This window comes from Cokeromyces recurvatus (genome assembly GCF_025118155.1).
Source record: "Cokeromyces recurvatus strain NRRL 2243 chromosome Unknown BX663scaffold_6, whole genome shotgun sequence".
In the NCBI taxonomy this organism is placed as follows: Eukaryota; Fungi; Mucoromycota; class Mucoromycetes; order Mucorales; family Mucoraceae; genus Cokeromyces; species Cokeromyces recurvatus.
Window position 1 is genome coordinate 945,698 of NW_026251392.1, and position 27,273 is coordinate 972,970.

General features: G+C 30.5%; 13 protein-coding genes across 13 annotated transcripts; 8 read left to right on the top strand and 5 right to left on the bottom strand.

Annotated features, from left to right (window-relative positions):
- Window positions 1-9: 9 nt before the first annotated feature.
- On the bottom strand, window positions 10-1,090 carry BX663DRAFT_502388 (ribosomal protein L1/ribosomal biogenesis protein). The gene is made up of 3 exons (XM_051526603.1): window positions 828-1,090; window positions 422-685; window positions 10-341 (listed from the first exon to the last, which is right to left on the bottom strand). Exons 1-3 carry the CDS (start codon window positions 878-880, stop codon window positions 38-40), a joined length of 621 nt encoding a protein of 206 aa, XP_051385282.1. The 5' UTR covers window positions 881-1,090; the 3' UTR covers window positions 10-37.
- A 197-nt stretch (window positions 1,091-1,287) lies between these two features.
- BX663DRAFT_429977 (RNA polymerase) lies at window positions 1,288-1,731 on the top strand (the record flags this gene model as incomplete). The annotated part of the gene is made up of 2 exons (XM_051522768.1): window positions 1,288-1,366; window positions 1,442-1,731. 2 exons carry the CDS (start codon window positions 1,288-1,290, stop codon window positions 1,729-1,731), a joined length of 369 nt encoding a protein of 122 aa, XP_051385283.1.
- A 211-nt stretch (window positions 1,732-1,942) lies between these two features.
- On the bottom strand, window positions 1,943-2,689 carry BX663DRAFT_469201 (Rhodanese-like domain-containing protein). Its single transcript, XM_051524110.1, has 4 exons — window positions 2,496-2,689; window positions 2,301-2,427; window positions 2,170-2,234; window positions 1,943-2,090 (listed from the first exon to the last, which is right to left on the bottom strand). Exons 1-4 carry the CDS (start codon window positions 2,610-2,612, stop codon window positions 1,974-1,976), a joined length of 426 nt encoding a protein of 141 aa, XP_051385284.1. The 5' UTR covers window positions 2,613-2,689; the 3' UTR covers window positions 1,943-1,973.
- Window positions 2,690-3,291: 602 nt separating this feature from the next.
- On the bottom strand, window positions 3,292-4,968 carry BX663DRAFT_430367 (kinase-like domain-containing protein; the record flags this gene model as incomplete). Its single annotated transcript, XM_051522796.1, has 7 exons — window positions 3,292-3,441; window positions 3,525-3,608; window positions 3,723-4,012; window positions 4,114-4,140; window positions 4,202-4,321; window positions 4,414-4,633; window positions 4,759-4,968. 7 exons carry the CDS (start codon window positions 4,966-4,968, stop codon window positions 3,292-3,294), a joined length of 1,101 nt encoding a protein of 366 aa, XP_051385285.1.
- Window positions 4,969-5,941: 973 nt separating this feature from the next.
- Window positions 5,942-6,616, bottom strand: BX663DRAFT_416598 (uncharacterized protein; the record flags this gene model as incomplete). Its single annotated transcript, XM_051522356.1, has 2 exons — window positions 5,942-6,073; window positions 6,137-6,616. Coding segments are annotated over 2 exons (612 nt in total), but the record flags the coding sequence as incomplete, so codon positions are not given.
- Window positions 6,617-7,491: 875 nt separating this feature from the next.
- On the top strand, window positions 7,492-8,615 carry BX663DRAFT_502405 (exosome component 8-like protein). Its single transcript, XM_051526605.1, has 4 exons — window positions 7,492-7,825; window positions 7,890-7,995; window positions 8,058-8,200; window positions 8,262-8,615. Exons 1-4 carry the CDS (start codon window positions 7,558-7,560, stop codon window positions 8,594-8,596), a joined length of 852 nt encoding a protein of 283 aa, XP_051385287.1. The 5' UTR covers window positions 7,492-7,557; the 3' UTR covers window positions 8,597-8,615.
- Window positions 8,616-9,143: 528 nt separating this feature from the next.
- On the top strand, window positions 9,144-9,417 carry BX663DRAFT_502407 (uncharacterized protein). The gene has a single exon (XM_051526606.1). It carries the CDS (start codon window positions 9,181-9,183, stop codon window positions 9,370-9,372), a length of 192 nt encoding a protein of 63 aa, XP_051385288.1. The 5' UTR covers window positions 9,144-9,180; the 3' UTR covers window positions 9,373-9,417.
- A 3,411-nt stretch (window positions 9,418-12,828) lies between these two features.
- BX663DRAFT_502410 (uncharacterized protein) lies at window positions 12,829-13,924 on the top strand. Its single transcript, XM_051526607.1, has 6 exons — window positions 12,829-13,023; window positions 13,105-13,212; window positions 13,282-13,411; window positions 13,474-13,590; window positions 13,649-13,700; window positions 13,767-13,924. Exons 2-6 carry the CDS (start codon window positions 13,106-13,108, stop codon window positions 13,832-13,834), a joined length of 474 nt encoding a protein of 157 aa, XP_051385289.1. The 5' UTR covers window positions 12,829-13,023; window position 13,105; the 3' UTR covers window positions 13,835-13,924.
- Window positions 13,925-14,322: 398 nt separating this feature from the next.
- On the top strand, window positions 14,323-14,687 carry BX663DRAFT_502411 (uncharacterized protein). The gene has a single exon (XM_051526608.1). The coding sequence runs from the start codon at window positions 14,476-14,478 to the stop codon at window positions 14,638-14,640; it is 165 nt and encodes a 54-aa protein (XP_051385290.1). The 5' UTR covers window positions 14,323-14,475; the 3' UTR covers window positions 14,641-14,687.
- Window positions 14,688-15,099: 412 nt separating this feature from the next.
- BX663DRAFT_530050 (armadillo-type protein) lies at window positions 15,100-18,261 on the top strand (the record flags this gene model as incomplete). Its single annotated transcript, XM_051530289.1, has 7 exons — window positions 15,100-17,545; window positions 17,567-17,581; window positions 17,612-17,683; window positions 17,717-17,850; window positions 17,878-18,069; window positions 18,100-18,120; window positions 18,148-18,261. 7 exons carry the CDS (start codon window positions 15,100-15,102, stop codon window positions 18,259-18,261), a joined length of 2,994 nt encoding a protein of 997 aa, XP_051385291.1.
- A 1,418-nt stretch (window positions 18,262-19,679) lies between these two features.
- On the top strand, window positions 19,680-20,476 carry BX663DRAFT_541493 (uncharacterized protein). The gene is made up of 3 exons (XM_051530782.1): window positions 19,680-19,918; window positions 20,012-20,105; window positions 20,189-20,476. Exons 1-3 carry the CDS (start codon window positions 19,746-19,748, stop codon window positions 20,453-20,455), a joined length of 534 nt encoding a protein of 177 aa, XP_051385292.1. The 5' UTR covers window positions 19,680-19,745; the 3' UTR covers window positions 20,456-20,476.
- A 181-nt stretch (window positions 20,477-20,657) lies between these two features.
- Window positions 20,658-21,358, bottom strand: BX663DRAFT_559482 (uncharacterized protein; the record flags this gene model as incomplete). The annotated part of the gene is made up of 2 exons (XM_051531853.1): window positions 21,225-21,358; window positions 20,658-21,148 (listed from the first exon to the last, which is right to left on the bottom strand). The coding sequence occupies exons 1-2, from the start codon at window positions 21,346-21,348 to the stop codon at window positions 20,658-20,660; spliced, it is 615 nt and encodes a 204-aa protein (XP_051385293.1). The 5' UTR covers window positions 21,349-21,358.
- A 1,621-nt stretch (window positions 21,359-22,979) lies between these two features.
- BX663DRAFT_502416 (uncharacterized protein) lies at window positions 22,980-24,074 on the top strand. Its single transcript, XM_051526609.1, has 5 exons — window positions 22,980-23,217; window positions 23,285-23,335; window positions 23,417-23,560; window positions 23,633-23,837; window positions 23,903-24,074. Exons 1-5 carry the CDS (start codon window positions 23,141-23,143, stop codon window positions 24,023-24,025), a joined length of 600 nt encoding a protein of 199 aa, XP_051385294.1. The 5' UTR covers window positions 22,980-23,140; the 3' UTR covers window positions 24,026-24,074.
- The last annotated feature ends 3,199 nt before the right edge of the window (window positions 24,075-27,273 follow it).

Genomic DNA, 27,273 nt, shown 5'->3' on the forward strand with positions numbered 1-27,273 from the left:
AATAAAAAATGAGTTTTAAAAGTATCTATTTTATATTTTATTCTTCTTCTTCTATTATTTTCTCAATGTAATCTTCCTTTACATCATAAATAGGTAAACTTGTTGAATTAGCAGTTTTAATTTGAAAGGAACGTATGTTTTCTTCACCACCCGGTGTTGCTTCGATAATTTTTTGATAAGCAGACATAAAGTTTTCAAAAGCAATTTGATAACTCTGCATGGTGGTGGCAATTTTAACTGCATAACACGATCCAGTATGAAAATTCATGTAAGTTGATTTGGCCGTACGTAAAATTTCTTTTTGTAGATCTGGTTTATAAATATCAATGGGAATGGGTTCTCTTTTATACACATATAAATAGATAGTGTCAGATTTTGCTTTTCCTTGTATATTCGATTTCTTTTTTTTTCTTTAATCTACCTTCTCTTTTTATATACTTCTTTACCCAAAACCTTGTATAGATCACTAATGATCTGCTTTTGAGCCATAAACATGTCGAATTCCTCCATTAACTTTTGCTTTAAATCGGGTGTATTATATTGTTTCTTGAGATGCTTCAAGTCAATCACTTTATGCACACCTTTAATTTTCTTTTCTTTAATTAAATCTTTATGTTTTTGTTGATTGTTTTTTGTAAATAAACAACGATGCACGCCAGGTGTTTGACAGCCATGTTTAAGAACACTAAAAAGCGGAAGTTGTGAATCGGGGGGTTTTTTTCTCACTCACTCTCTCTCTCTCTCTCTCTCTCTCTCTCTCTCTCTCTCTTTCTCTCTTTCTCTTTCTCTTTTTTTCTTTTTTCTTATACAATGTGTTTATTGCTTACATTCGAGTGGGTCTGCCTTTTGTAAGAGTAATTTTATTAATTGTTGATACCATTAGCCAAACAGCTTCTTCTTCCTTTTCTGCATGTTCGGCTATATATTTATATAGTGCTTTAAAGGACTTTTTTGCCTATGAAATTAATGTTCAGTCTTTGTTCTTTTGAAGTTTTGGTATTTGTATTGCTTTATATGTATATATATATAGAAAAAGAGTACTTTTGCTTCGTTAATTTGCACAGACATCTATAGTATGAAAAAAAAAAAAATAAAAAAAAAATAAAAATAAAAAAATAAAAGATAATGTAATAAAGTAGGCTAAGCCTCCCATAAGTTCATCATGTCTACCTTAAAAAGGCTATGTGACTGTGCTTCAGCATAGAGTTCATCAAAAATGTTTTTTTTTAATATACATATTTCTTTTTTTTTTTTTTTTTATTATTCTAATTAAATATTTAAGCCAACATGTCCAACGAGAACATTTTGTTTCAAGATATCTTTGATATCAGAGATATGGACCCTCAAGGAAAGCGATTTGATAGAGGTATAATTAAGTCAAGCATAATTTTTTTTTAAACATGTATGAATAACATAAATGTATGTGTTTTTTTGAACATAGTTTCACGTCTTGTAGCACGTTCTGAAAATTATGAGATGGATTTAACATTAGATTTTAATGTTGAAATTTACCCCTTGAAGGTTGGAGAAAAGTTTTCATTAGTCTTGGCATCTTCACTTTCACTTGAACCTAAAGCAACTACAACAGAAGGAGTTGAAAAGAAAGAAAGCTGGCGTGAACGTGCACCAGGAGAACGTGATTTAAGTGATGAATATGAATATGTTATGTTTGGTAAAGTTTATAGATATGAAGATTCTAATAAGGGAGCTGCAGCTGGACAACAAGTGTAAGATTGATTTATTTATTTACATGTATAAAAATTATGAAATGATGGATTTTGACATTTTCCTCCTCTTTTTCTTTATATACATATAGCTCTGTATATGTTTCTTTTGGAGGTCTTTTAATGTGTTTAGAAGGCGATTATAGACATTTACAAAATTTAACTGTTGGTGAAAACATTTATTTGTTAATGAGAAAATAATTTTTAGAACCCAATGTAATAAAAATATTGTAAATATAATCTTTCTTTCTATTTATCGTCTTCAATAGCCCATAACCAAACAGATTCATCATAATTTTCAATCAGATCTTTCTCTTTTCTATATTTGGCATGCCAACCTTCGAATCCATTTCGTAAAACTTTAACCTGTAAAAAAAAAACATAGCCATTAACGAATAAGTTACAACCTTTGAATATGCTTTTAAAAAAAAAGAAAAAAGAGTACTTTTTGATCACAATTTTTGTTTAAATTCTTTAAAGTTTCCATATAAATACGTGCTGATTTAGGACCTATTAAAAAAAAAAAAAGAAAGGTCAAGTTTAATCTAAGAAAAGAATGAAAGTTGAGTCAATTACCTCTCACTTGTGAAAGTGCACAATGAAAATAAATGATGGGAACTTTGGAATATTCAGTAATAAGGTTATTCACTTTATCATACATTTCATTTGCTGGCACATTAATAGCACCAGGAATATTTCCTCCCTTTGAATAAATTACAGAATTAGTCTTATCGAAAACATAACACAATTCACAAGTCATTCATTATTTACTCTATAATCGTCACCACGAACATCTATAATAGCATAATCTCTACCGGGTAACTTGGACTTGTCTCGAATTAAGAGTTCAACTTCTTTAGGCTCTGCGTAAGTAATTGAACTTGACATTATTTAATAAGGAAAGAAGATTACTTGAAAAAAGAAAAAAAAAATGTAGACTATTATTTTATTGCTGTTGATAAAATAATAATATTTAACACTAATAAATTTTATCAAGATAGGAACAATATTACCCTATGTATACATATTATATATTTATATAGTGTACTATAATTTCTTTAATATAACAACACACAAGGAAAGGATGCCTATATTTAGTTCAAACTTAATGTGATGCCATTTATTTATAAGAATTAAAAAAAAAAAAAGAGACAACGTAATTAGGGTTAATGATGTTGTGTTGTATTAAATACAGATGAATTGGATGACATTGTAGATGAAAAAGTAGATGAAATATCATGTTCTAATAGTGAAGAAGGCTTTAGTCTTTTACTACTTTCATCAATGAGAATAGGTTGAATCTCTTGCTGAGATTCATAAACATAAATTTTATGCAAGTTTTCATCCTCTGGTAAAAAATAAGTAGAAGAATCTTTACTTCTTCTCTTTCCTCCTACTTCTTCTTCGTCTTCATTCTCTTTTATCATAGTAGAAGAGAATGGCTTTGAATGACGTTTAAATTTCGCTACTGCTTGTATCTTGTAGAGTATAATACGATCATAGAAAGAAAGAGAGAGAGAGAGAAAAAAAAGGTTAAAAAAAAAGAAAAGAAAAGATAGAATTGGTATCAAATGACACTTACAACTGTAAAGATATGGCTTACACTTGTAATAGCACTTTGAATATCTTCATCTGTGATTTCTGACAAAACAGAATGACAATTTTCTTCTTGAGATATCATGGGTTCCTGTCCATCATGAGTCACCCATGGATGATTCTAATTAAATCATGTTCAAGTAGGTATGTATGTATGTATATCTATAGCTCACTTTTTTTTTTTTTTTGTATTTGATGAATTACCCTTAATTCTTGCATTAGAATTCTTTTTGATGGATCCTTTTCTAATAGTCTTTGTAAAAGATCTATCAAAGATGGACTCAAGTTCTTATTGTATTTAACCCTGTATATAGAATAAATGAATGAATGAATGAATGAATGATTGATTGATTATTTGCTTTTGTTTTGTCTAATAATAATAAATCTGTATATAACTACTACTTGCGGGTCACATTCAATCATTTTATATAAATCCAATATATTATCATTTGCGAATGGGACATGACCATGAACTAAGCAATAAAGGGTAACACCCATTGACCAAATATCCGCGGCTTTACCTGATACGACAGGATTCCTTTTGGCTGTACATAGTTCGGGAGGCATAAATGCTGGACTACCTGCTGTAGATTGAAGTGCATCATCTCCCTTTACAAACATTTCAGATACTCCAAAATCAACGATTTTTAGTACATTATTATCAGCTAATAAGAGATTATCCGGTTTAATGTCTAAGAGAAAGAAGAAAAAGAAAAATGGAAGGGAGAGAAGAGGTTCTTGGTTAGTTTATGTATGTATGTAAGAATCAAATAAATGGAATGTATGTATATACCTCTATGAACAATGTCGTTATAGTGCACTATTATGTATTAGTTAATATCAATCGTTATAATTACTTTAAAAAAAAATGTTCATCTTACAATACTCTATACCAAGTATCATTTGTCTAAAATAAAATCGAGAGATTTTTTCAGTATAAGGTGTAGCAGATTGATTTAGATTAATATGCATAATTACACCTTTATGCGCCATTTCCATCACTTTTTATTTATTTATTTATTTATTTTTTTTAATTACGGTGATTTAATATCTTGGTTAAGACACGTCTTTTTCTTTTTCTTTTTTTTCTTACCCATATAGAGAGAATCATGAGTAGGGTCGTCTAGGATCTCATATAGTTGAATTACATTACGATGGTTTAATTTTTTTAAAATAGCTACTTCAGAACGAACAAGGTCTAATGGATTATTCGAACCAAGTTGTTCTCCCAACACTTTGCCTCTGTGATGTTGTCTTAACATGGCTAATTGTTTTTTTCTCTTAAGTCGTAATTTACTAAACTCTTTAATAGCCTTATAAAGAAAAAAAAATATAATATAATAAAAAAATAAAAAAATAAAGGAGGATATGATAAAAAGTCAACTTTTCACCAAGAAAAAAAAATAAATGAATGAATGAATGAATAAATAAAACTCACATATTTCTTATTGGTCACAGTATGGATGCCAAGATGAACAGTACCAAAGGTACCATGTCCTATCTCTTGTTGTAATAAATAATGATTTATCTTTCTTAAACCTTCCTTCGTCTCTGATGTGGTGGCCCCAAGTGTTTCTATGACAACTGAAGTTGCTTCTTTCTTCTGATCGGTCGCTTTACTAGGTGATTTAGTATTGACGGTTGTCATGACACTTATTGTTTCCCCTTTCCGAGAAAAAAAAAATAAATAAATAAATAAAATAAAAAAGGAGAGAATAATTATTTCTTTGTACTACACACAGTGATTATAAAACAAACACACGGACCTCCTCCTCCTCCTCCTCCTCCTCCTCCACTCTTATTTAAATTTCCGTCGTTCTTTTAAAAAAAAAAAAAAAAAAAAAAAAAAAAAAAAAAAAAAAAAAAAAAAGAAATAAAATCTTTGCTAAAAATTACAATGAAATTATAAAAAGAAACAATATTTTATTTTGACTATTACTGTACTGTACTGCACATCAATTTTTATGGTTATGACAAAACAAAAAAAAAAAAGTGGGGTTGTGTTTTATCTTAAGAGAAGGAGAAGGATGGGGGGGAGGAGGAGAGAGAGGGAGAGAGGGGAAGAAAAAAAAAAAAAAAGTAATTACCTTTACCTAATATAAAACTTGAAGAAATTTAGATAAATATGTATATACATACACATGTTTCTTCTTTAATATCATTCCATTTTTTTTTTTTTTATTGAGGAGATTAAAAAAAAATCATGATTATTGTTTTAACTTTTCCGATCTGAAAAAAGATAATAAAAAAGAGCGAAAAAAAAAAAAAGAGGATGACTATTCTATATATCAAGTGTTGCGGGGAGAAAAGACCTGGAGTAAAACATAACCAAAAAAAAAAACTTTTGATTTATAATATAGTTTCGGAAAATCGATAAATTTATTCACAGAGAGAGAGAGAAAAAAAAAAGTTATATACAATGTTAAGTTCATCACATAATGCAAAAAAAAAAAAAAAATGTATGGTATGGTATACAATAAAATGAAGAATGGGGTGGGAAGAAAAATAATAAAATAAAAACGTGTCTATTTATACTAAAATGATGATGAAGATGAAGACAAAATCTATACAAAATATACATGTACATTTATATACACGTATATGCATATTGAGAAGGTGAATTAAGGCAACACAGAATGAATAGAAGGAAGAGATTTATCAACGTAAGCATATTGACTTGTAACAATAGGAGGCAAGACACGAGCTTGAGGAGGACGATCGAGAAGATCTAATAAACTTGCATGATGTTGAGTCTCACCCCCAGGAAGAGGAGGTCGGATGAAAACAGGCTCAGTTAGTTTACATTCAAGAGGAACCAACTTTTGTAAACTTTGATTTGATGATATGAGACGAGGAGAGATTTGAGGAGATGTCTCTGGTGTAAAAAGGAACTCTGCATCAGAATCCGAATGATGTTGAAAGTCATTAAAATGTGAACTTGTTGTAGATAAAGCTGGAGAGGGAGGCATTGAATGATGAGCGGTAAGAGCAACAGCAGTAACAGAAGGAGCAGGTGTAGCTGTACGAGCTCTCTTTGATTTATTCTGTCTACGTTCTCTTCTTTTATTAGGTGAAGTATGAATACGGACATGACGTGTTAATTCATCTGAACGAGAAAAGCGTTTTTCGCAACCTGGAAAAGTACATTTATGAGGTTTTTCACCTGTATGTGTTCTAATATGTCTAGTTTGATGTTCAAGACGATAAAAGGACTTGGGACACATAGGACATTTATATGGACGTGGTGTATTTGCTTTATCGACAGCTGCAATAGGTCGTTTTTTATTTTGTTGTTGTTGTTGTTGTTGTTGTTGTTGTTGTTGTTGTGACGGTGTAATAATAGGTAATGAATTAGATAAACATAAAAGACTAGAAGCTGCTTGATAAGCCATTTTTATTATTATTATTATTAAAGAATCAGTTTGAAATTAAAATGAAATTAAATCAAAATATTTATATATAAAAAAAAGGGGGGTAAAAAGAAAAAAAAAAAAAAAAAAGACAAAAGGAAAACATATCGCGTATTTATAGAAAAATAAAGCTTAAAAAAAAATAGGAATTCCATATTCGGTAAAAGAGCGACAACTGGCTGATTTCAAAGATTAGGAAATTGGGGGGAGGGGAGGGAGAGAGGAAAGGTTGAAAGAGAAAGACATGAAAAAAAAAAAAAATATTAGTTGGTTTTAGTTTTTAAATGAGACAGTGTAAATCCCAAAAGCAGATAAGGTCAATTAACTAAAAACAGCAATCAACAAATTCACACGTACAATGAAATTTAATATATATGAGCTCACTTGCTCCTCTATTTTATGTCATCTTCTCTATGAAAAAAAAAAAAAAAGTTCACACCTATTTTTAATGGCTTGTGCTTTATTAAACTTGGTGTGTTAACAAAGTAGTAATGTCATAATAATAAACAAAATGAAAAAAAAAGCCTCCTTTATTTTATTTTATCAAACGATCTCTCTTTTTTTAGCTCAATATCACCCCACTGTATAAATCATTATTCCGATTATGATTTCCGTTGTCTCCACGATTTTTATGTTTGTTGTTTGTTTATGCTACTCCTAAACTTAAATTTAAGCCACATGATTGACAGTCACATTCTATAAACATGATTGTGTAGTTCACAGAAAAAAAAAAGCCTATTCATCAGCGTTATACTTTTACTTTTATTTTTTTATTTTATTTTATTTTTTTTTTTTGTTCTTGTAAACGCGTAAAATAGAAATATAACATGTCAACTAAAACAACTGTAGCAACAGATAATTTCGAAATCTTTAAACGAATTCAACCTCATGAATATTTAAAACGATTTCTCGATCAGGGAGTTAGACCTGATGGAAGAGTATTAAATGAATTTAGAAAGACTATGATTACTTCAGGTGCCATCTCTACAGCTAATGCAAGTGCTATGGTTCGTTTAGGTGGTACAACTGTAGTTTGTGGTATAAAAGCTGAGGTATGTGAACCCAGAATAGATGTTCCTAAAGAAGGTTATTTAGGTTAGTTAAAAAGGAGAGAAATAAATTGTGTAAATTTTTAATATTTTATTTTTTTATTTTATAGTTCCCAATGTTGAATTATCTCCATTATGTTCACCTAAATTCAAACCTGGAGCGCCCTCTGAAAAAGCACAATCTGTATCCGAATTTATTAACCAACTTTTCTCAAAGTAAAATAAAAAAAAAATGAAAGATAGAAGGGGGAAACTCATTGATTTATTTTATGGAATAGGTCAGCCATTTTTCCTTTAGAAAGTCTATGTATAGAAGAAGGAAAAGCAGTTTGGGTATTATATGCAGATATTGTATGTCTAAATTACGATGGAAATATTTTAGATGCTAGTTTATTAGCTTTAAGTATTGCATTAACAAATTGTAAGTAAAGAAAAAAAAAAGGAAAGAAAGCTTTTATTTAGAATACAATCAACTTTATTAGTAAAATTACCCAAATCAGAAGTGACCGAATCTATGATAGTTGAATCCGATCCTAAAGAATTCCTTCCACCTATTCAACTCTCACGATTTCCTGTATCATCTACATTTTGTGTATTTAATCAACCTGATGTGATTTTATCAGATCCAAATGATACAGAAGAAAGTTTAACAAAAGAAACAATGACACTTGTTATGGATTTTGATTATCAATTATGTCGAGTTTATAAAAATGGAGGAAGTACGATTGATAAAGAAGGATTAAAGCAATGTATTGAAAATGCAAAACAAAGAACTAAAGAAGTAAAGGCCATGATTGACCAAATATTAACAAAATAAACTTTTATTTATATGAATATGCATCTATTTGTGTGTGTGAAGAGAGGGATTGGGTTATTTTATTATGGTTACATTTGTCCCTTAAAATACAAGAATGTGGGGGAAAAAAAATAGAGATGTGAATTTCTTCTTTTTTCATGTGAGAGAATTATCCTATTTGGTTGTCAATCCGCGGTCTATTTGACATATTTATGAAAGGTTACCATTTCGTCATTTGCATTTTTGTGTAATCATGATAAGAATTATACTTTTTTAATTTTTCCTCCATATTTTTCATTCATCGATAAAATAAATAGTAAATTTTTTTTTTATTACTCCTCTCCCCCCCAAATGAATATGAATCATACTTAATATGAGACCACTTTTTTAATTGAATAAAAAAAAAAAAATGTATCAATAGAGTCGGGATTGATCGGTAAATAACGATTGGTTTTTTTATTATCCTTCTTCAGGGTTCTCCGCAAAACATGTTCTTCATCCAGATAAAACACAAATCTTGTAGTTGTAGTAGTCATTTTATTCTTGAGTGAGGTAGTATAATAAAATTAATAAACTTTTTTTTTTGGTGTTGTACGAAATAATAAATGAATATAGACTCAGCATATATGTTAATATCTATTTTTCTCACATTGATGTACATTATTTCTCATGCTTTTGTTACTAGTACTACTTGTAACTTATGTAATAGCTTACTTTTTCCGTATAATACACACACGCCAATTCTCTGTCTTTCGAAACCGAACAAAACAAAAATAACTAAATTTTTTAAACTTTAAAATCCTATTTGTTGAAATAAATATAACTGTTTATTTTTGTAAAATACGGAAAAAAGTTACAAAAAAAAAAAGAAAAAAAGAAAAAGAAAACCAACAATGATCACACGAGTTTTTAAAAAAAAAAAAAAAAAAAAAAACGTGGCACATGTTTTAACCCCCACTTTATATCGCACAATTTGGGGAAATAACCAATTTAGAATTTTAATTAAAGTTTTCTGACCCTTTTTTTTCTCTTTCTTTCCAGTCATTTTTCAGTACTTAAGGAATAAATACGAATATTTTTAACAAAAATAAAAAATAAAAACCAGAATTATTTTTCTTGGATTTTTTTCTTTAAAAAAAAAAAAAGAGAAAAAAAAATTAAACCTTTTGGACTCTCCCCCCCACTTTTACTTTCTCCTCTTTTCTCTCCTCTTTTATTTATTATAAAAATAGGTAATATAAAACAATTTTTTTTTTTGTTTCAATTTCGAAATAAAACACAACTGTTTAAAGAAAAAAGAAAAAAAATTTTTTTTATGGTTTGACCTTTTTTGTAAAAAAAAAAAAGACTTTAATAGATTTAATTTCAGCAAAAGGGGTATTTGATAAATGTAGACATTTTCAAGTTTATACAACAAACAATAAACTATAATTGACTTGAGAGAGCTCTCGTATAAAAATCAAATCCATGTCTTATATATGCGTATAAAAAAAAAAGAAAGAAAAAGGAAAAGGAAAAGGAAAAGGAAAAGAAAAGAAAGGAAAAGAAAAGAAAGAGATACATAATGATAGGGTGAATTTAACTTCCAGGGGTAAACAGTCATTCTCTGCTGCATAAGAAACCGACTTTATAATTTTTGTTATTTACTTTACCAAACATGACTTGACTATTTTGTTATTGAATAAATAATGTCATATTATTCAATAATAATCACGCCCTTTTATGAATTGAATAAGTGTAAAGCTGAAATAAGGAATCATAGAACGATGATAATAATCACACATGTATACATATAAAAAAAAACATCTTTTAGAGCATATTAGCTATTGCATGTTAATTAAACTCATGTTCTAGTATTTTAATTATTGTAAGTCTGTTTATTATTATTAGACCAATAGATGAGAGTCTGGGGCTAACGTAAAGTATGAATCGATAAAGTGGGGGAGCAATAGTGGAGTTTTTTTATTTATTTATTTATCTTATTTTATTTTTCACTTATTTGGTTTTCGGAGTTTACTATCGGCTTGAACGGAACAAATTGCTCCGATATATTATAGTTTATTATTTTAAAGTTTTATAAAGAAGAAAAGAATAACAAAAGACTTATTTATACTGATTAGTAAGGAAAAAAAAGTGCAAATAAAGAAGAGAAATAAACGTGTATTGACAACTAAAATCATACACGTTTCTAAAATAATGAGAATGACTATTATTTCGTATTTAAATCCTTTTTTTCTTTTTTCCGCGGAATTTATATCCACATTTCTTATTTTCAAGGGTATCCAAAAGTTCTGTTCGTTTTTATAGACATAATTGAGTCATCATTCTTCTTCTTTATCAATCCTATTTAACAGATATATTATAAATTGTACTTTTTTATTTATTTATTTATTTTTTTTTTTTTTTTTTTTTTTTTACTTTGAAATGCTTTATTTTTAGAAGCAATTTCGTTTCAAGTCTACAATTGACACATTGCTTTGTAATAGCTTTTGATCTTTGTTGAGAAAAAGGTGTTTTCAAGCAATATAATTTAAAATAACTATTCTTTATCAAGTGAATAACAAATAAGAAGAATGCGTCTTTTTTTTTTCTTTTTCTAAAATGATAACAGCCTTATCATTAAAAAAAAATGAAAAAAAAAACTAGGGCTTATCAATTTATTTACAGAAATAGTTTTTATTCTATACGATTATATAAAGCAACTATTTTACTACCCAAGTGGAGCATGAGAATCTACTTGAGAAAGGAAAGTGTACATTATGAAATATATTCTACATATCATAGAGTAAAGTAAAGATAGGCAATTCAAGAGATAAATAAAGAGGGGAAGGTGACTCGAGAACAATCCTATAAGAAAAAAAATTTTTTTTGTTTTGTTTAAAATGAATGAAAAGAGGATATTCAACGAAGAATAGTAACTGATGGCAATGATATTTGATATAGAAGTGCTCTAATGAATAGTCGAATGCGGTCTATATTTAGATAATAGATACATGACTACAAGCAAATGAAAGGATACTCTATATAAAAGAAAAAAAAATTCGAAAAAGGGTAAAGTAAAAGAAGACTAGTCTCTTTAATGTAAATGATTTCAAATACACAAGTGCAATTTGTTTCTATATGAACACTCTCTCATTTACCTGATGGTTCACTATGTGTTAAATAATTGCTTGCTTGTCTACCTACTCATTATTTGCTTTTAATTCTCAATGGTATAAATAAATAAATAAACTCACCTACTTTACCCGCAATTCTATACTGTGAATGATTCATATTTAAATAAGCAATCATTTAAATCATTTTATTATATACTGCTATGTTGATTCACTTTATATGACAAAAACTGTCGTGATTGACGTTGTTGAAGTTTATAATTTCTTATTACTTTGCTTTTAAGCAACAGAATGCATGCTTCTGGTCAGTCAGACAATTCGTTTTAGCACTATGGAATGATAATGACGGATTGTATCAGTTGCAGCAGCTACTAGCTTATTGGAAACAACTACATCATCATAAATAGACTAATAACAAAAACGGGCCTACCCTATTTCTAATAAAAGCATCATTTAGTCATATATTAATTTTTGCTTGTAAACACCACAAAGATATATATTTTGGGAAAAAAAAAAAAAAAAAAAACTTGTAGCAATTGATAATATCTCTAACAAACAATTTGAATATGCAGCAACTTGGAACTAGAATTTTCGGTAGGAGGAGAGAGCTTATCATAAAACATATAGTCTAATTCGTGGAGAATGATACATATTTCTGACCAGAGGATAGTCGATGAGGAGCCATCATATAATGAACAAGGCGGTTTAATAGACAACTGTTTCAATAAAAAATTATATTAGATTGGGAACTGAGTGAGAAAGATATAAACGACAATATATGTGTAAACAACGGATTGAATGAGATCTGATAAACGCAAGGCATATTTGGATGAAATTAAGACGTTTTTTTAAAAAAAAAAAAATCCTACTCTAGTAAATCAATATTTTATATTTATTTATGACTCAATTTCAATAAATAATGATAAAACAGCTTATTGAGTAATTGTTTGACTAGAGTATATAAGTTTCTTACAGTAATTGAGCTTATTAGTATCGAATATTTACTATTTGATAAATCTGAAAATTACTTTGTTATTGTGGAAGAAAAAAATTCCGCAATGTGACGACATCTTTTTTTTTCTTTTTTTTTTTGAGTTCAGCCAATATGAAGGGTACGAAAAGAAAGGTACAAGTCCATTTAGTCTTATTTTAGTGCTTATGTGAGGTGGTAATTGTTGTGGCGGCGGTTGTATGATTTCATGAATGGGCCCTGGATTATTGTTCTTTATTTTAACTTTATAAATTTACTTGTAACCTTTATTCATAGTATTTTTTTTTTCTTTGTTAAACATCTATATTCAATAATAATGTGAGATTGGCTATATTATATTGAATGTACAAAAAAAATATATATATATTTCATTTATTTATACTTTTTTTTCCCATTTATTTATTTCTTCTATTTAAAAATTATAGAATGAATCCTGCTTTTCGTTTAACATCTCAAATCTCTTCATCATGCCAAAAACGTTTATATTCTAGCTCAGCTAACACAACAACTAAGCCTAGTATTGCTCGTAGTGGGTAATGCGCTTTTTATAGAGAATGCATATACATATTTAAACCAAGTTGCTAATAATAATAATAATAAAGATTTATTGGATTTTTACTAGGTGTTACTACAGCCAGTGCAGCAGGTTATTATTACCTTTTAGGTGAATATAATAGTGCATCTGCTTCTCTTTTAATATCAGTTCAAGAGCTCCAAGCATCAACTGAAAAGGTAATATATAATATGATTTAAAATTCTTACAAGAATTATTAACAAAATAGATGCATATATAGGTGAAGGATTATGCACGTAGAATCGAAACAATTGACAGAGACGTTACTAAATTAAAAGAAATGGCTGCAACAAAGCAACAACTATCCGATTTGAAAGTTGATTTTCGTAAATTATATGTAAAGTGTGTTATAAATAATCAGATTATTTGCATATTTACATGATCTTCATACTTAGGACACGCTTAATATCGAACATCTCGAATTGAAAACACATGTTTGGGGTTTAGGTAAGATATATAAACCTGGTTATATTTCTTAAAGATTTTTTAATAATCTTGTTAAATCTTATACAGAGAAAGATTTTAGTAATAATCAACAACAACAAATGAATTCTACAGTTATACCAAATTCAACCAATTAAATTCAATGTTTTCTCTTTAAGACTTATTACAGACAGAAAAGTAATGTAGGCTTGTAATATTATCAAACGTCTTAATAAAACCAAAAAAAAAAAAAAAAAAAAAAAAAAAAAACTAGTGAGATAAAAAAAAAAGAATAATAATAGATATCATTCCGCTTAGAACAAGGGAGGAGAGGAGAATAAACGTTCGAATGCTAATAGTTACTTTATTAAATGGACATTGATTTACCTCTTTTTTGTTTATATTATTTTTACCATTTTTTGATATATAAAATAATTCACATTAAGGAATATTTGAAATAAACTTACTTGTGAAGTACTGGCACAAACCTAATCAAATAAATATATACATGTATATAACTACTGGGCTGCTCATTGAAACAAGACAAATAAGGACAATACAATAAACTTTTGCACTATAATTTTTTCTAAAATAAAAAAAATAAAAAATAAAAAAATAGAAAAAATAAAAAAATAAAAAAAAAAGTAAAAAAAATAAATAAAAAAAAAAGTAAAACAATACAAAACAAAAATTAAAAAAAAAATAAACACACCCAGTTCACACACTTGTACATGCTATTTGTTAGGATCCTGTTCATTCTATAAACAGAAGATCAACCAATAGAAGTGAGATCAACAAGATGGGGAACTCATTGTTTTGTAATTTTCTACAAATTGCAAAATTTTACTCTCTACGATTCAATAACAAATTTTTAATATTATCCATAAATCAATCAATAGATAAACATATACATGAATATAGTATTAATAATTTTACAAACTTACATCTTGTTTCTTTAATATGAGCAAAAGACAAAGCTAAGATAATATTGCTAATTTAGGTCTTTTTTTTTTTTTCAGTGAGCAATAAATGAGGAACTAGTAAAGCCTCTTATTAGGTATCTATAGTGGCGTTTAGAATGATTTTGACTGCTTTTTCAGGGTACACATTTAATATACTTGTAGCTTTCCGTAGCACTTGAAAGTGGATCAATCAAGATATTTAATGCCCGTTAAAATTTATTGGTTAACAACCGAAACAATACTTGTATATTTGTATTATAACAAAAAAATTTTTAAAAAAATTTTCATTTAACAGAACCTAATTGTCAAAAGACTGAATTCCTTTTTTTTTTTTTTTTTTTTTTTTTTTTTTCTTTAACGTTTTTGTTCCTATTCACAAAACCTTTTTGTGGACTCCCTCTTTGATTTATTCTTTTTTGAACTTTTACGCTCTAATCCATTCTCTATAATTTATAATCAAAATGCCAGCTGCTGCTGCCGCCAAGAATAATACTCAGAGCGAAATCCAGAGTAAGAAGATGTCAGTCGTCTCTGTTACTCCTTCTGAGGTTGAGACCAAGAAGGCCATGGATATTGTTAAGAAGCTCGCCGCTGCTTCTGATGAAGAACGTGAAGCTGTCGCCGCTGAACTTGCTGCCATTGTTAAGGCTAACGGTATCCTCTCTCTCAAGTCCGTTATCGATGCTCTCAAGAAGGACATTGCTAGCAAGAAGAATGCCGGTGCTCGTGCTGGTGCTATTGCTGCTATCGTTGCTCTTACCAACGAAAACATCGATAGTCAAACTGAACCCTTCGTTGTTCCTTTCCTTGTCAACCTTTTGGAACTTCAAGCTGACAAGCAAGCTGCTGTTAAGGCTGCCGCTGAAGCTGCTGCTAAGAACTTGGTTGAAAAGATGAACCCTCTTGCTTCTCCTCTCATGGTTCCTTACATCCTTGAAGGTCTCGGTAACTCTTGCAAGTGGCAAACCAAGATGCTCTCTCTTGAACTCTTGGAACTCCTTGCCAAGAAGAACTCTGCTGAATTCATTGTTGCTATTCCTGATGTCATCCCTGTCGTCTCTGACTGTATGTGGGATACCAAGACTGATGTCAAGAAGAAGGCCACTGAAACTATGGGCGTTATCTGTTCTCTTGTTGATAACAAGGATATTGAACGTTTCATTCCTGCTGTCATTACCTGTATCAACCACCCTGAGAATGTCCCCGAGACCATTCACTTGCTTGGTGCCACTACCTTCGTTCAAGAGGTTGACTCTGCTACCCTTTCCATCATGGTTCCTCTCTTGAACCGTGGTTTGAATGAACGTGCTACCCCTATCAAGCGTAAGTCTGCCTTGATTATCGATAACATGTCCAAGCTTGTCGATGATCCTGATGTCGCTGCTCCTTTCTTGCCTCTTCTCTTGCCTGCTCTTGAAAAGGTTCAAGATATCGTTGCTGATCCTGAATGTCGTGGTGTCGTCCAGAAGGCATTGGCTACCCTTAAGCGTATTGGTAACCCTGGTGTCGAAGTCTTCACTAAGGATCAAAAGAAGGTCAAGGTTGAGACCTCCATCAAGGAACTCTTGCCTGAAAACATGGATGACTTCCTCAACACTACCGTTACCTTCATGAACGACGTCGCTCTCTCCCTCTGTGTCTCCAAGAACTTCTTCAAGGAAGCCTGGATTAAGGCCCTCGCCCCTTATGCCAAGTCCTTCCTCTCTGCTGAAGATGCTGAAAACCTTGCTGCCTCTGCCTTGAACAAGTGTGAGGAAGCTGTTACTCCCAAGGACCCTGAGGAAGAAGATGATGAAGGTGAAGATCTCTGTAACTGTGAATTCTCTCTTGCCTATGGTGCCAAGATCTTGTTGAACCGTACCGCCCTTCGTCTCAAGCGTGGTCGTCGTTATGGTCTCTGTGGTGCTAACGGTTGTGGTAAGTCTACCTTGATGCGTGCCATCGCTAACGAACAAGTTGAAGGTTTCCCCCCTCGTTCTGAACTCAAGACCGTCTATGTCGAACACGATATTGATGGTTCTGAGGCCGAGACCCCCCTTGTTGACTTCATCTTGTCCTCTGAAGGTGTTGAGACCAAGGACCCTGAAGAAGTTCGTAAGATCCTCTTGGACTATGGTTTCACTGAACAAATGGTTACCAAGATGTCTATCGGTGAACTCTCTGGTGGTTGGAAGATGAAGCTTGCCCTTGCTCGTGCCATGTTGATGAATGCTGATATCCTCTTGTTGGACGAACCTACTAACCACTTGGATGTTGTTAACGTTGCCTGGTTGGAGAACTACCTCCTTGGTCTCAAGTCTGTCACCTCCATCATCGTCTCCCACGATTCTGGTTTCTTGGACCATGTCTGTTCTGATATCATTCACTACGAACCCAACTACAAGCTCAAGCGTTATAAGGGTAACTTGTCCGAATTCGTCAAGAAGGTCCCCCGTGCCGCCTCTTACTACTCCCTTGAGGCCTCTCAAATCTCCTTCAAGTTCCCTGAACCTGGTTACCTCGAAGGTATCAAGACCAAGGAACGTGCCATCTTGAAGATGAAGAACGTTGACTTCCAATACCCTGGTTCTGATCGTAAGCAATTGATTGACATCTCCATGCAATGTTCCTTGGCCTCTCGTGTTGCCGTCATCGGTCCTAACGGTGCTGGTAAGTCTACCTTGATCAAGTTGTTGACTGGTGAAATTGAATCTGAGGTCGGTACCGTCTGGAAGCATCCTAACTTGCGTATCGCCTATGTCGCCCAACACGCCTTCCACCACATCGAGAAGCACTTGGACAAGACCCCCAACGAATACATCCAATGGCGTTACGCTACTGGTGAAGATCGTGAAGAACTTGACAAGAATGATCGTATGAACGCTGATGCCAACAAGAAGATGGCTGAACAAGTCTTTGTCATTGATGGTGAGAAGCGTGTCGTCGAAGCCCTCGTCGGTCGTCGTAAGCTTAAGCAATCTTATGAATACGAAGTCTCCTGGGTCGGTCGTTCCTCTGTCGATAACACCTGGATCTCTCGTCAAAAGCTTGAAGACATGGGTTTCGGTAAGAAGATCGCTGAAGTTGACTCCGCTGAAGCTGCCAAGATGGGTCTTAACCGTCCCTTGACCTCCAAGGAAATTGAAAAGCACTTGTCTGAAATTGGTCTCGAAGCCGAATTCGCTACTCACTCTCGTATTCGTGGTCTCTCTGGTGGTCAAAAGGTCAAGTTGGTCATTGGTGCTGCCATGTGGAACAAGCCTCACATGTTGGTTCTTGACGAACCTACTAACTATTTGGATCGTGAATCCCTTGGTGCCCTTGCTCAAGCCATTAAGGAATACGGTGGTGGTGTCGTGATCGTTACTCACAACCGTGAATTCTCTGAAGCCCTCTGTACTGAAGTTTGGAAGGTCGACAATGGTCGCTTGACTCCCTCTGGTCACAACTGGGTCACTGGTAACGGTACTACTGCTATCAAGGAACAAGAAGCTGAAGATATGGTTGATGCTCAAGGTAACACTATTAAGGCTGTTGAAAAGAAGAAGAAGTTGACTTCCAAGGAACTCCGTAAGAAGAAGAAGGAGCGTATGGAACGTCGTAAGCGTGGTGAAGAAGTCTACACTACTGATGAAGAACTCTAAGCACGTAAAAAAAAAAAAAACATTTTCTTTTTCATATATAAACATATGTAGCATACAATAGCATTATTATTATTTTTTTTTTTTTTACCTTAGACATTTCACATCATATCAATCTCTTTTTGTTCTTAATTTCTTTTTTACATGTTTAAATTTTTATAAAATAAAAATTTGTTATAAATCTTTTTTTCAAATATATATATATATATATATATTTTTTTTTTTTTTTTTTTTTTTTTGTATATTATGTATATTGCAACTATTATTTATCGTTATGACATTCACTATTTTATTATTCAAGAGTAAGAAGGTTTGAATACAAAGAAAAAAAAAAGGTAATAAAAAATACTTCTTGTTGATATGCAATCGTAATTGATTATTAGTATATTTCATTGAAGAAAAATATATTCATTGGGTTTCTTTTTTGATTCTAAATATAATACGAGATTTAACCGAAATTATGTAAAAGGAGGGATGGAAAGGAATTAAAGGGACAAGGAAAAAAAAAAATAAGCTTTCTTTCTTTCTTTTTCTTTATTATTATTAAATGAATCTTCAACTACGTAAATTCATACAAAACTGAATTTAGAGCCAAAATAGAAAATAGTAGACATCATAGATTCTTTTGAAACTATTTATTTCAATTTCAAATAAAAAGCTATTATTAAGTTTCGTGTAAATGAAATCAACAAAGAAGTCTATAATAAATGTAAAATCTGTAGTATGTATATTAATGATACTAATATGTATTGACTGCATATAACCTGAACTACCGAATTTCACTGTCAGTAAAAAAAAAAAAAAAAAAAAAAAAAAAAATAGCTTTCTTCATATTATTTTCTCCTTCTACCCCTTTTCCTCCTCTTCCTCCCTTTCTTTTTTTCACACTAATAAACAATTGATTCTATAAAGGAAACCACCATTTTTACTGGACAATATAAAGGGATGATAAATAAAGAAAAAAGTAATAAAGTGCATAAAAGGAATTCTATATAATGCAGGTTTATTTCATTTTATTAATTATACGGTAATAATAGGAGGAAAAAAAAAGTCTATAATCTCGGTAAAACACACACACATATTAAACTATATCATAAAACTAAACAATCAAATGATAAAATAGAAACATTTATTTACTTTTTTTTTATTACTATAATCTACAATGTATTATATATCCTATATATCTTTTTATTTTTTCTCCTTTTTTTTTTTTTTTTTTTTTTTTTTTTTTTTTTTTTTTTTTTTTTTTTTTTTTGTCGAGACCCCCTTTGTTTCTCAATTTGATCCAGACTTACACGCACAGACACACGATAATTCACTAAACAACATGTCAAGTATTTTGTGTATGTCTCCTGAAAATATGTGTTTCTCGAGGGAAACTTACCAAAATATATAAATTTAAATCCTTTTTTTTTTTTTTTGCCACTTTTTTTTTTCCCTTTCTTTATCAATAAATAGATACGGATACTGTGTTAAACAAGACAAAAATGAAAATGCATTTAATTATTAACTCTGTCAATTTTCTGATTTTGATATATTTAATATCAGTGCAAGCTGTGAATGGTACACCTGATGGTAGACGAGGTATTGCAAGAATGATGAACTTTTCCGAAAAAGATCACGAGTCAGTAGTAATAGGAAAACGAGATAAAGTGACATGGTAAATAATATACATATTTGATGTGTTCTAATATTATTCATATTCATATCCATATACACACGCACATATATATATATATATATATATATATAGGTACAATGGATATGACCTTAAGGAAGCTGCTTGCTTTAGTAGAAATGGGTTGCCTCGTTTTGATGCCGGTGTGAATGACATGATTGGCGCTATGGTAAATAAATAATATATACACACATATATATATATACTTACATATACAAACATCCTATGAACATATAACTTCATTTATTATAGGCTATGCATAATTTTGAACAATGTAACAAATGTATGCAAATCACAAATAACCGACAAAAATCCAAAAAGATTGTAGTCCAAATTGTTGATAAATGTGCAGCTTGTAAAATTGGGAAATGGATTGATTTAACACCAGGAGCCTTTAAGAAGCTTTCAGAAGATGGTGACCTTGATGTAGGTGTGCTTGACATCAGCTATAAGCCAGTTAAATGTCCTGAAGGAGGTGTCTTTGATAAGTTAGCTAAAATGTTAGTAGAAAATGAGTAATCATCATATATATAGATATAGATATTATCTTTATTTCTTTCTTTTTGTTGTTGTTGTATATTATATATATATAGATGAATTGGTATAATACATTGAATAAATATAAATTAAATGATCAAAGTCTAGAACTTTAAACGGATGTCAAAAACGCTTTTTATTGTATTATACGTCATAAAATGTGGTAATGTAAATAATTACATAATCACGTTACACTTGAACTTAAAAAACAAATCTCTCCCTTTCTGTGTTTTATTAAATAATACATTTTATTTTTCTTTCTGTGATCCGATTGAATGTCGAGAACGCAAAAGACATGAACATGAGGTAATTTACGTACACTTTGAATTTCAGATGGATTTACAAAATAGACCCATTCATACGATTTACGACCGTAATTTGATTCCAAGGTCTCTTCTATATAATTACGAGCTAATGGAGTCTGTGACCAAAGCAAGATATGTTGAATCCCTTTATCCACTGAATAAGGAAAGTCATTAGGAAGAATAATGACCTTGGGCCGATATGGATCGATTACTACTTCTGTAGTAGTAGTAGTATTAACAAATTCTTTTAATTTAGTAGATAATAAGTAACTTTCGATTGAACCATATTTCTCTAAAGTGTCCTTCATCCATTGGTTATATATTGCTTGTACTTGTTCATTACGATGAATGCATTTTATTTGATTTGAAGCTATATATATATATACATATATATATATCAGAAGAAGAGTTTTTTTTTATTGGTTGAATTCTATAGAATTGCTTACAAACAAAGTAATATACTTCTTCCCAACTAAAAACTCTTTTTTCTTCGTTTTTAACCTTTTTTGGAACCACAGAAGCAACGTCTGCGGTAATAATAGAAGAAGAAGCAACAATATTTGGTGGCATAATAATCAACAATGTGGAGCAAAAAAAAAAAAAAATAAATAAATAAATAAATAAATTAAGATTTATCGAAAATGAAAGAATATTATTAATAAAAAGGGTCTTGCCTTTTTATATATGAATGATTCTTAGTCTAAATAAATAGTTGAGCTATTTGATTTGCTCGGATTGAGCGGTTTTATATTGGTTACATTCTGAGTGATAAGCAAAAATTGAATGTAGTAGGTAACTTATCCAATCTATTCTTTTTATTTTGACATAAAAAAGAAAAAAGGATATTTTATGTGTCTTATATATATATTTCCCTTCTCTCTCTCTCTCTCCACAATAATACGTCCAAAAAGAATGAGTCTGAATTAGTTTAAACAGCAGTAGAAATGCAACAGTTTTGAATAAGATAGATCGTATATCTAAGGGCTCTCTAGTAATTTCTTAACTATTTGCTTCTTGTTTTATGTATGTAAAATATTAATTTAAAACAAATTTCCTGATTATCTAATGAAAAAAACATCATCATTTAATTTTTACATAGGATAGAAAAGAGGATTATGTCATCAGGAGAAAGGGTGGAAAAGAAAACAGCTCAAACGATTATAATTTGATCAAATAGTATGCTTATCAAAAGATATTCAAAGAGAAAGTGATAAGAAAAAGTACATTTCCATATGTGCTGTTATTTCAGTAAAATTATTCAAATAATTATGGTATTAGAATTCATACTGTATTCTGGTCCAGACTTTTTTTTTTTTTTTTTTTGTAACTAATTTCATTATTGACTTACAACGCTCGTTCTTTGAAGACTTAAATTAAAAAAAAAAAAAGTTTGTCCAAGAACTTGGAGATAGCCACTAACTAATAAGATATAATTGTTATGTAAACCAGTTTACAATCGAGTGACTTGTTACACATACCATAACCAAGATGGTAGACATAGTAGACAATAATCGTAAAAGAATTTATGGATTAGGCATTTTTGCATATGAACAATTAAGAAGAATAGCATGCATTAGTTTCAGCTACAATTCATTGTTGATACTCGTTATTATGAATAAGGGCAATTTTTAAAGAGTTGTTATTAGAAAAAAAAAAGAAGGAAGAAGGAAAAGTAGATGATATTACAATGCTATCATTAGAGTGTAAGGTATTAAATAAATCTTTAGAGAAGATAATGTTATATTATTCTTTAACTATTTTATAGGCTATATCATTGTATAATACATATTAAAAAAAATCGTGCTATTGTTTCAAAAGTAAAATTGATCATGTCCTATCATTTTGAAGTTTAAAACTATCTAATTTCAAACATTTTATCTTTTTTAGGCCCAAAGAAGAAGAATTAATTTAATAAGCGGCGGCTAAAGAAGCTAAAACTTAATAGTTATTATTCTTCTATTTTTTTAAGCATAATAATACCCCGAAGAAGAAGTCAGTTGTATATCATTTAACTATGATAGTTATTGGACTCCAAAAAAAAAGCATTTTAGTTGAAGTCATTCATAATAAAAAAAAACTTTAAATTAATTTAGTTAAATAATATACAGCTATGCAATATTTAAAAAAATATTTAAAAAAAAAAGATAAGAGGAATAAATTCTACTTTTATTATACTATTCTCTTTTTATATTACAATAGCAGTTTTATTAGTAATAATCCCTTATTATTCGAATTTTAAAATACAAAAATATTTAAAACCAGTGAATTTCTTCCCCTGTTTTTTATTTTATTTTATTATTTCATTTCATTTCATTTTTTTATTTTATTTTTTACAAGATTCACTAATTGGAAAAAAAAAAGAATGATGAGATTGCAACAAGAAGAATGTTCATTAATAGAAGAAACTGATACGGGAGGTTTATATGAGTGTAATATTTGGTAAGAATTATTGTGGTGATACAAATCGCATGATAACAATGATAAAGAGCTAATAATGCTTATTTAGTTTTGATACAGCCACATATCCTGTTTTAACTTTTTGTGGACATTTATATTGGTAAGTAGTAGAATGGGGTACATACATATTACGATTTAAAGGGGATGGAAAAAAAGTAATAATAAAAAGAATTATAATTAGCTGGCCTTGTTTAGCTTTTTGGATTAAAACATTAAAAGTTCAAGAGCAAAAAGTGACTTGTCCGGTCTGTAAAAGGGAATGTGATGATACGAAAGAAATTATACCTATCTATGGTCGAGGAGAAGAAGAATCAGAACAAGAAAAGTAATAACAAAAAAAAAAGTTGTTTATTATTGCAATAGCAGTAACATCATGTACTTGAATTATTATTATTAGAAATATAAATATGATTTCGTTACCGAATCGCCCCAAAGGACAAAGACCGAAAGTTATAACCTACGCCACATATAATAGAAGCCATTATAATCATAATGAAGAATTTGGAGAAATTTTTACAGAATTTAGAATTGGTTCAAGAAATATTATCATTGTTTTATCATCAAGTGAACATCGTATTTTACCTACATTTAGATTAATTCATGTAAGTTTATTTCATTAGTAGCACTGATATCTATTTATTTATGACGACGAAAATCATTTTAATAGTCACAGTATTATCAAGAAACCTCTTCTTCCTCGATATGCATTGAAACAGGAAAAATGGGGTTTATATTTCGTCTCACATTATTGATAATTTCTCTTTATGTAATTGTGATGCTTTTTTACTAATTATACACTCCGCATTATTTATTACTGTTATTTATTATTTGCTGTAAATATTATTATGTAAGGAAAAAAAAACTCAGTATTGGTTGTTAATAAACAATAATGAAGAAGAAGAAAAAATTGTATAATAATAATTAATATATTATTAAGAAGAAATATTTGAACTTTTCTTATTTACTTTTATATTTTTATTATCCAGTTTTTGTTTCCTTGTTTGCTGAGTATGAACTACAAGAGTTATACGAAAATCATTAAATACATAAAGGGTCCTAAGGCAAAAAAAAAGGTTTATGTGACTGTTATCCTCTTTATCTTAAAATGCATATTATACACCTTTTCCAAAAATTATTCGTACACGTTGAAAAAAAATAAAAAATCAAGCAAGAAAAAAAAAAAAAACTCAAACACAGACAGAATAAAATTTTAAGCATATTTTTTTTTTTTTTTTTATTGGTGCATTTTTTTTTTTTATTGAACCAAATGTACGAAATCTGTCAAGCTATTAAAGTGACTTACGTTCTAAGCAATCATCAAACTTTCGTATCGAATACCTACAGAACCCTTCCAGATCACTCTGAAGCATATTATTGCATGTATCTCTTATACGACTAGTAAGAGTTTCGCTTTCTAAAAATGGCTCCCTTTTTAGCTTGTTTTTACAAACGGACTAAGCTTGTTCGATTGGATCCAGTTCAGAGAGGGGAGGAGGAGGGGGGGGGAAGTAAGCAGGTAAATACAAACAAAAGTAGCCATGATTCTCGATATAATGTCTTATATCTGGGTGCTTATGAATCGGTACATTATCCATAACAAGATAGTGTTCTTTAAATTCTTTATACCGATCCATAATATCAAGAGTACGAGCGATGAAGTTGAAGTAGTAGCCTGTAACTGTGCCAACTGAACTGGTATTTTCTTTCTTCTTTTTTTCTTTCTTTCTTTCTTTCTTTCTTTTTTTTTTTGTAAAATGCAAATGTGAGTGTAGTTGAGAAGAGAGAACCTAGGAGGTTCAGTCTAAGTTGATAAAAGGAAGGGGAATATGAGAAATACAATGAGAGACAAGAAACTCTTGACGTGTTCTGAGAATTTTTTTTTTGTTAGTAAAGTGATGACCGACTCAACAGTAAAAGGAGTATCATTGAATACAGAAGACCAGTGAGATATCCATATAGCTTCAAGTGTAGAGGCTATAGCATGTATTTCAGTCTTGGTATCTTCTTTGGAGTTGATTTTGAGGGTAGTAAGGGTTAGCTGGATAACTGAAGAAGAAACTTGAGGTACGGAGGGATCGACATACTTGTGCCAAACAAATTGCCATATTGGGAGTTTTAGAGGACAGTTGAATATAAAGTGGTCAAGTGTGTCGGTGTTAATGATACAGAGAGGACAAAGAGAAGTAGTGAAATAATCAGAAATCAAGCGATTGAGCAAAAATTTGTATGGAAGTTTGCCATGTAGATATCAATACCAGATATTCCGACACGAGTGAGACAAAGGTAAATCCCAAAATTTTGTCCAAGATATCGTCGGCATATGCTATTAATTTGACTGGAGATGGTGGTGATATCGAAAGTGTAGACAGAGGAGATGAAGGTAATGAGAAGCCAAGAAGTTGCTGCTTTTGTTGGATAAGTCGTAAAAGAGGTTCAAATGCTAAATTGAAAAGAATGGGGCTCAGAGGATCACCTTATTCTAATCCACATTGTTGAGCGATACAACGAGTGAGGAAGCCATTGACATTTATTTGAAGGCTGTTTCCAAAAAAAACAGACGATCAATACAATCAACAAGAGTACGAGGATACCCAAAACGGAGAAGTACGGCATGAAGATAAGCGGGGTGAATCCTATCATATGCCTTTTCTTGATCAAATAACAATCCAATGGCAGTAGAACGAGAATCCGAGGCATGTTCCATTATCAACGACATAAGAAGTCCATTATCTGCGATAAAACGACCACGAACAAAACCTGTTTGGTAAAGATTGATTAAAGTAGAAGCGGTGTCAATCATACGAGCAGTAAGGATTCTGGTGAATACTTTGGCATCGGTGTTGATAAGTGATATGGGGCGGTCGTTCTTGAGGTCGTCAAGAGGAGGTTTTTTTTTTGGGAGTAATGAGACACAAGACTGTAGCCAAGTATCAGGAATACCTGCAGCCGACAATGCATTGTTATAAACTGCCAAAGCAATTTCACGGCATTGAGGATGTTTGATGATGAGTTGGACAATTTCATATGGAAGCCCATCCTTACCAGGGGAAGACTTTCTGGGTGTGCGAGAAAAAGCATCAAGCAGGTCATCATAATAGATGGGAGATATGACGGATTCAGCAGCATTAGGAGATAACCTCAGGGATTCTGGAAGTGCATCGAGGATTGTGTCGATAGCCGTTTGGTCAAGATCATCAGGGGAGTATAAGTTTTGATAAAATTCAGCCGCTGTGTCTAACATTTCTTCTTTAGAGGAACATAGATTTGAAGTTGAACGGTGAATTAGCGGAGGTATCAGTGTTGTGTATATAATGATGTATTACATAATATCTTATAATATACAAATCAGAGTCATGAAGGGCCGAATGATATTATAGTTATTAGTTATACACTTTATGCATACAATATTATTTGATTTCAGTTTATAAGACATTCTTGTGATGAGAAAAATAATATTATAATAAATACTAACTCTACGAAATAATGATAAGAAAAACATAGTCTAAGGAGTTATTAATGATAAAGATATATGAATTATAGATTTTACCTATTAGTTATATATACACATTATTATTATAGTATTGTCTAATATACTAATTTATAAATATAATCACATACTATCTATGAGAACTCTATTCTAATTGAATACACTATATAATATAATGAAATTCATTCAAGTAGTACATTGAGGAATGAATATAATACAAAGAAGCTGGTTAGAATATAAATCTAAATGTCAAAAGTGTCGTTCCTATATCATTCACAAGTATGAACAAACGAGATTTCATTATTTTATTTCAAGAAAAATAACCGGCTAGATCAAGCACCAATAATTTAATATTTATTAGAGTTAACTGAGATTAATTCTCAGTCAGGGCAAAGACTAGAGCTCTAACACAATAACTTTAATTATTCTATGGGAAAATATTCTTCTTTCAAGATATCTGCACTCTGTTCCTGTCGCGAAGTAACTCGTTCTCTACAAGATATAAATAAGGATCCATTTTGCACTCATCTTTTGAAAATTCAGTTTTTTAA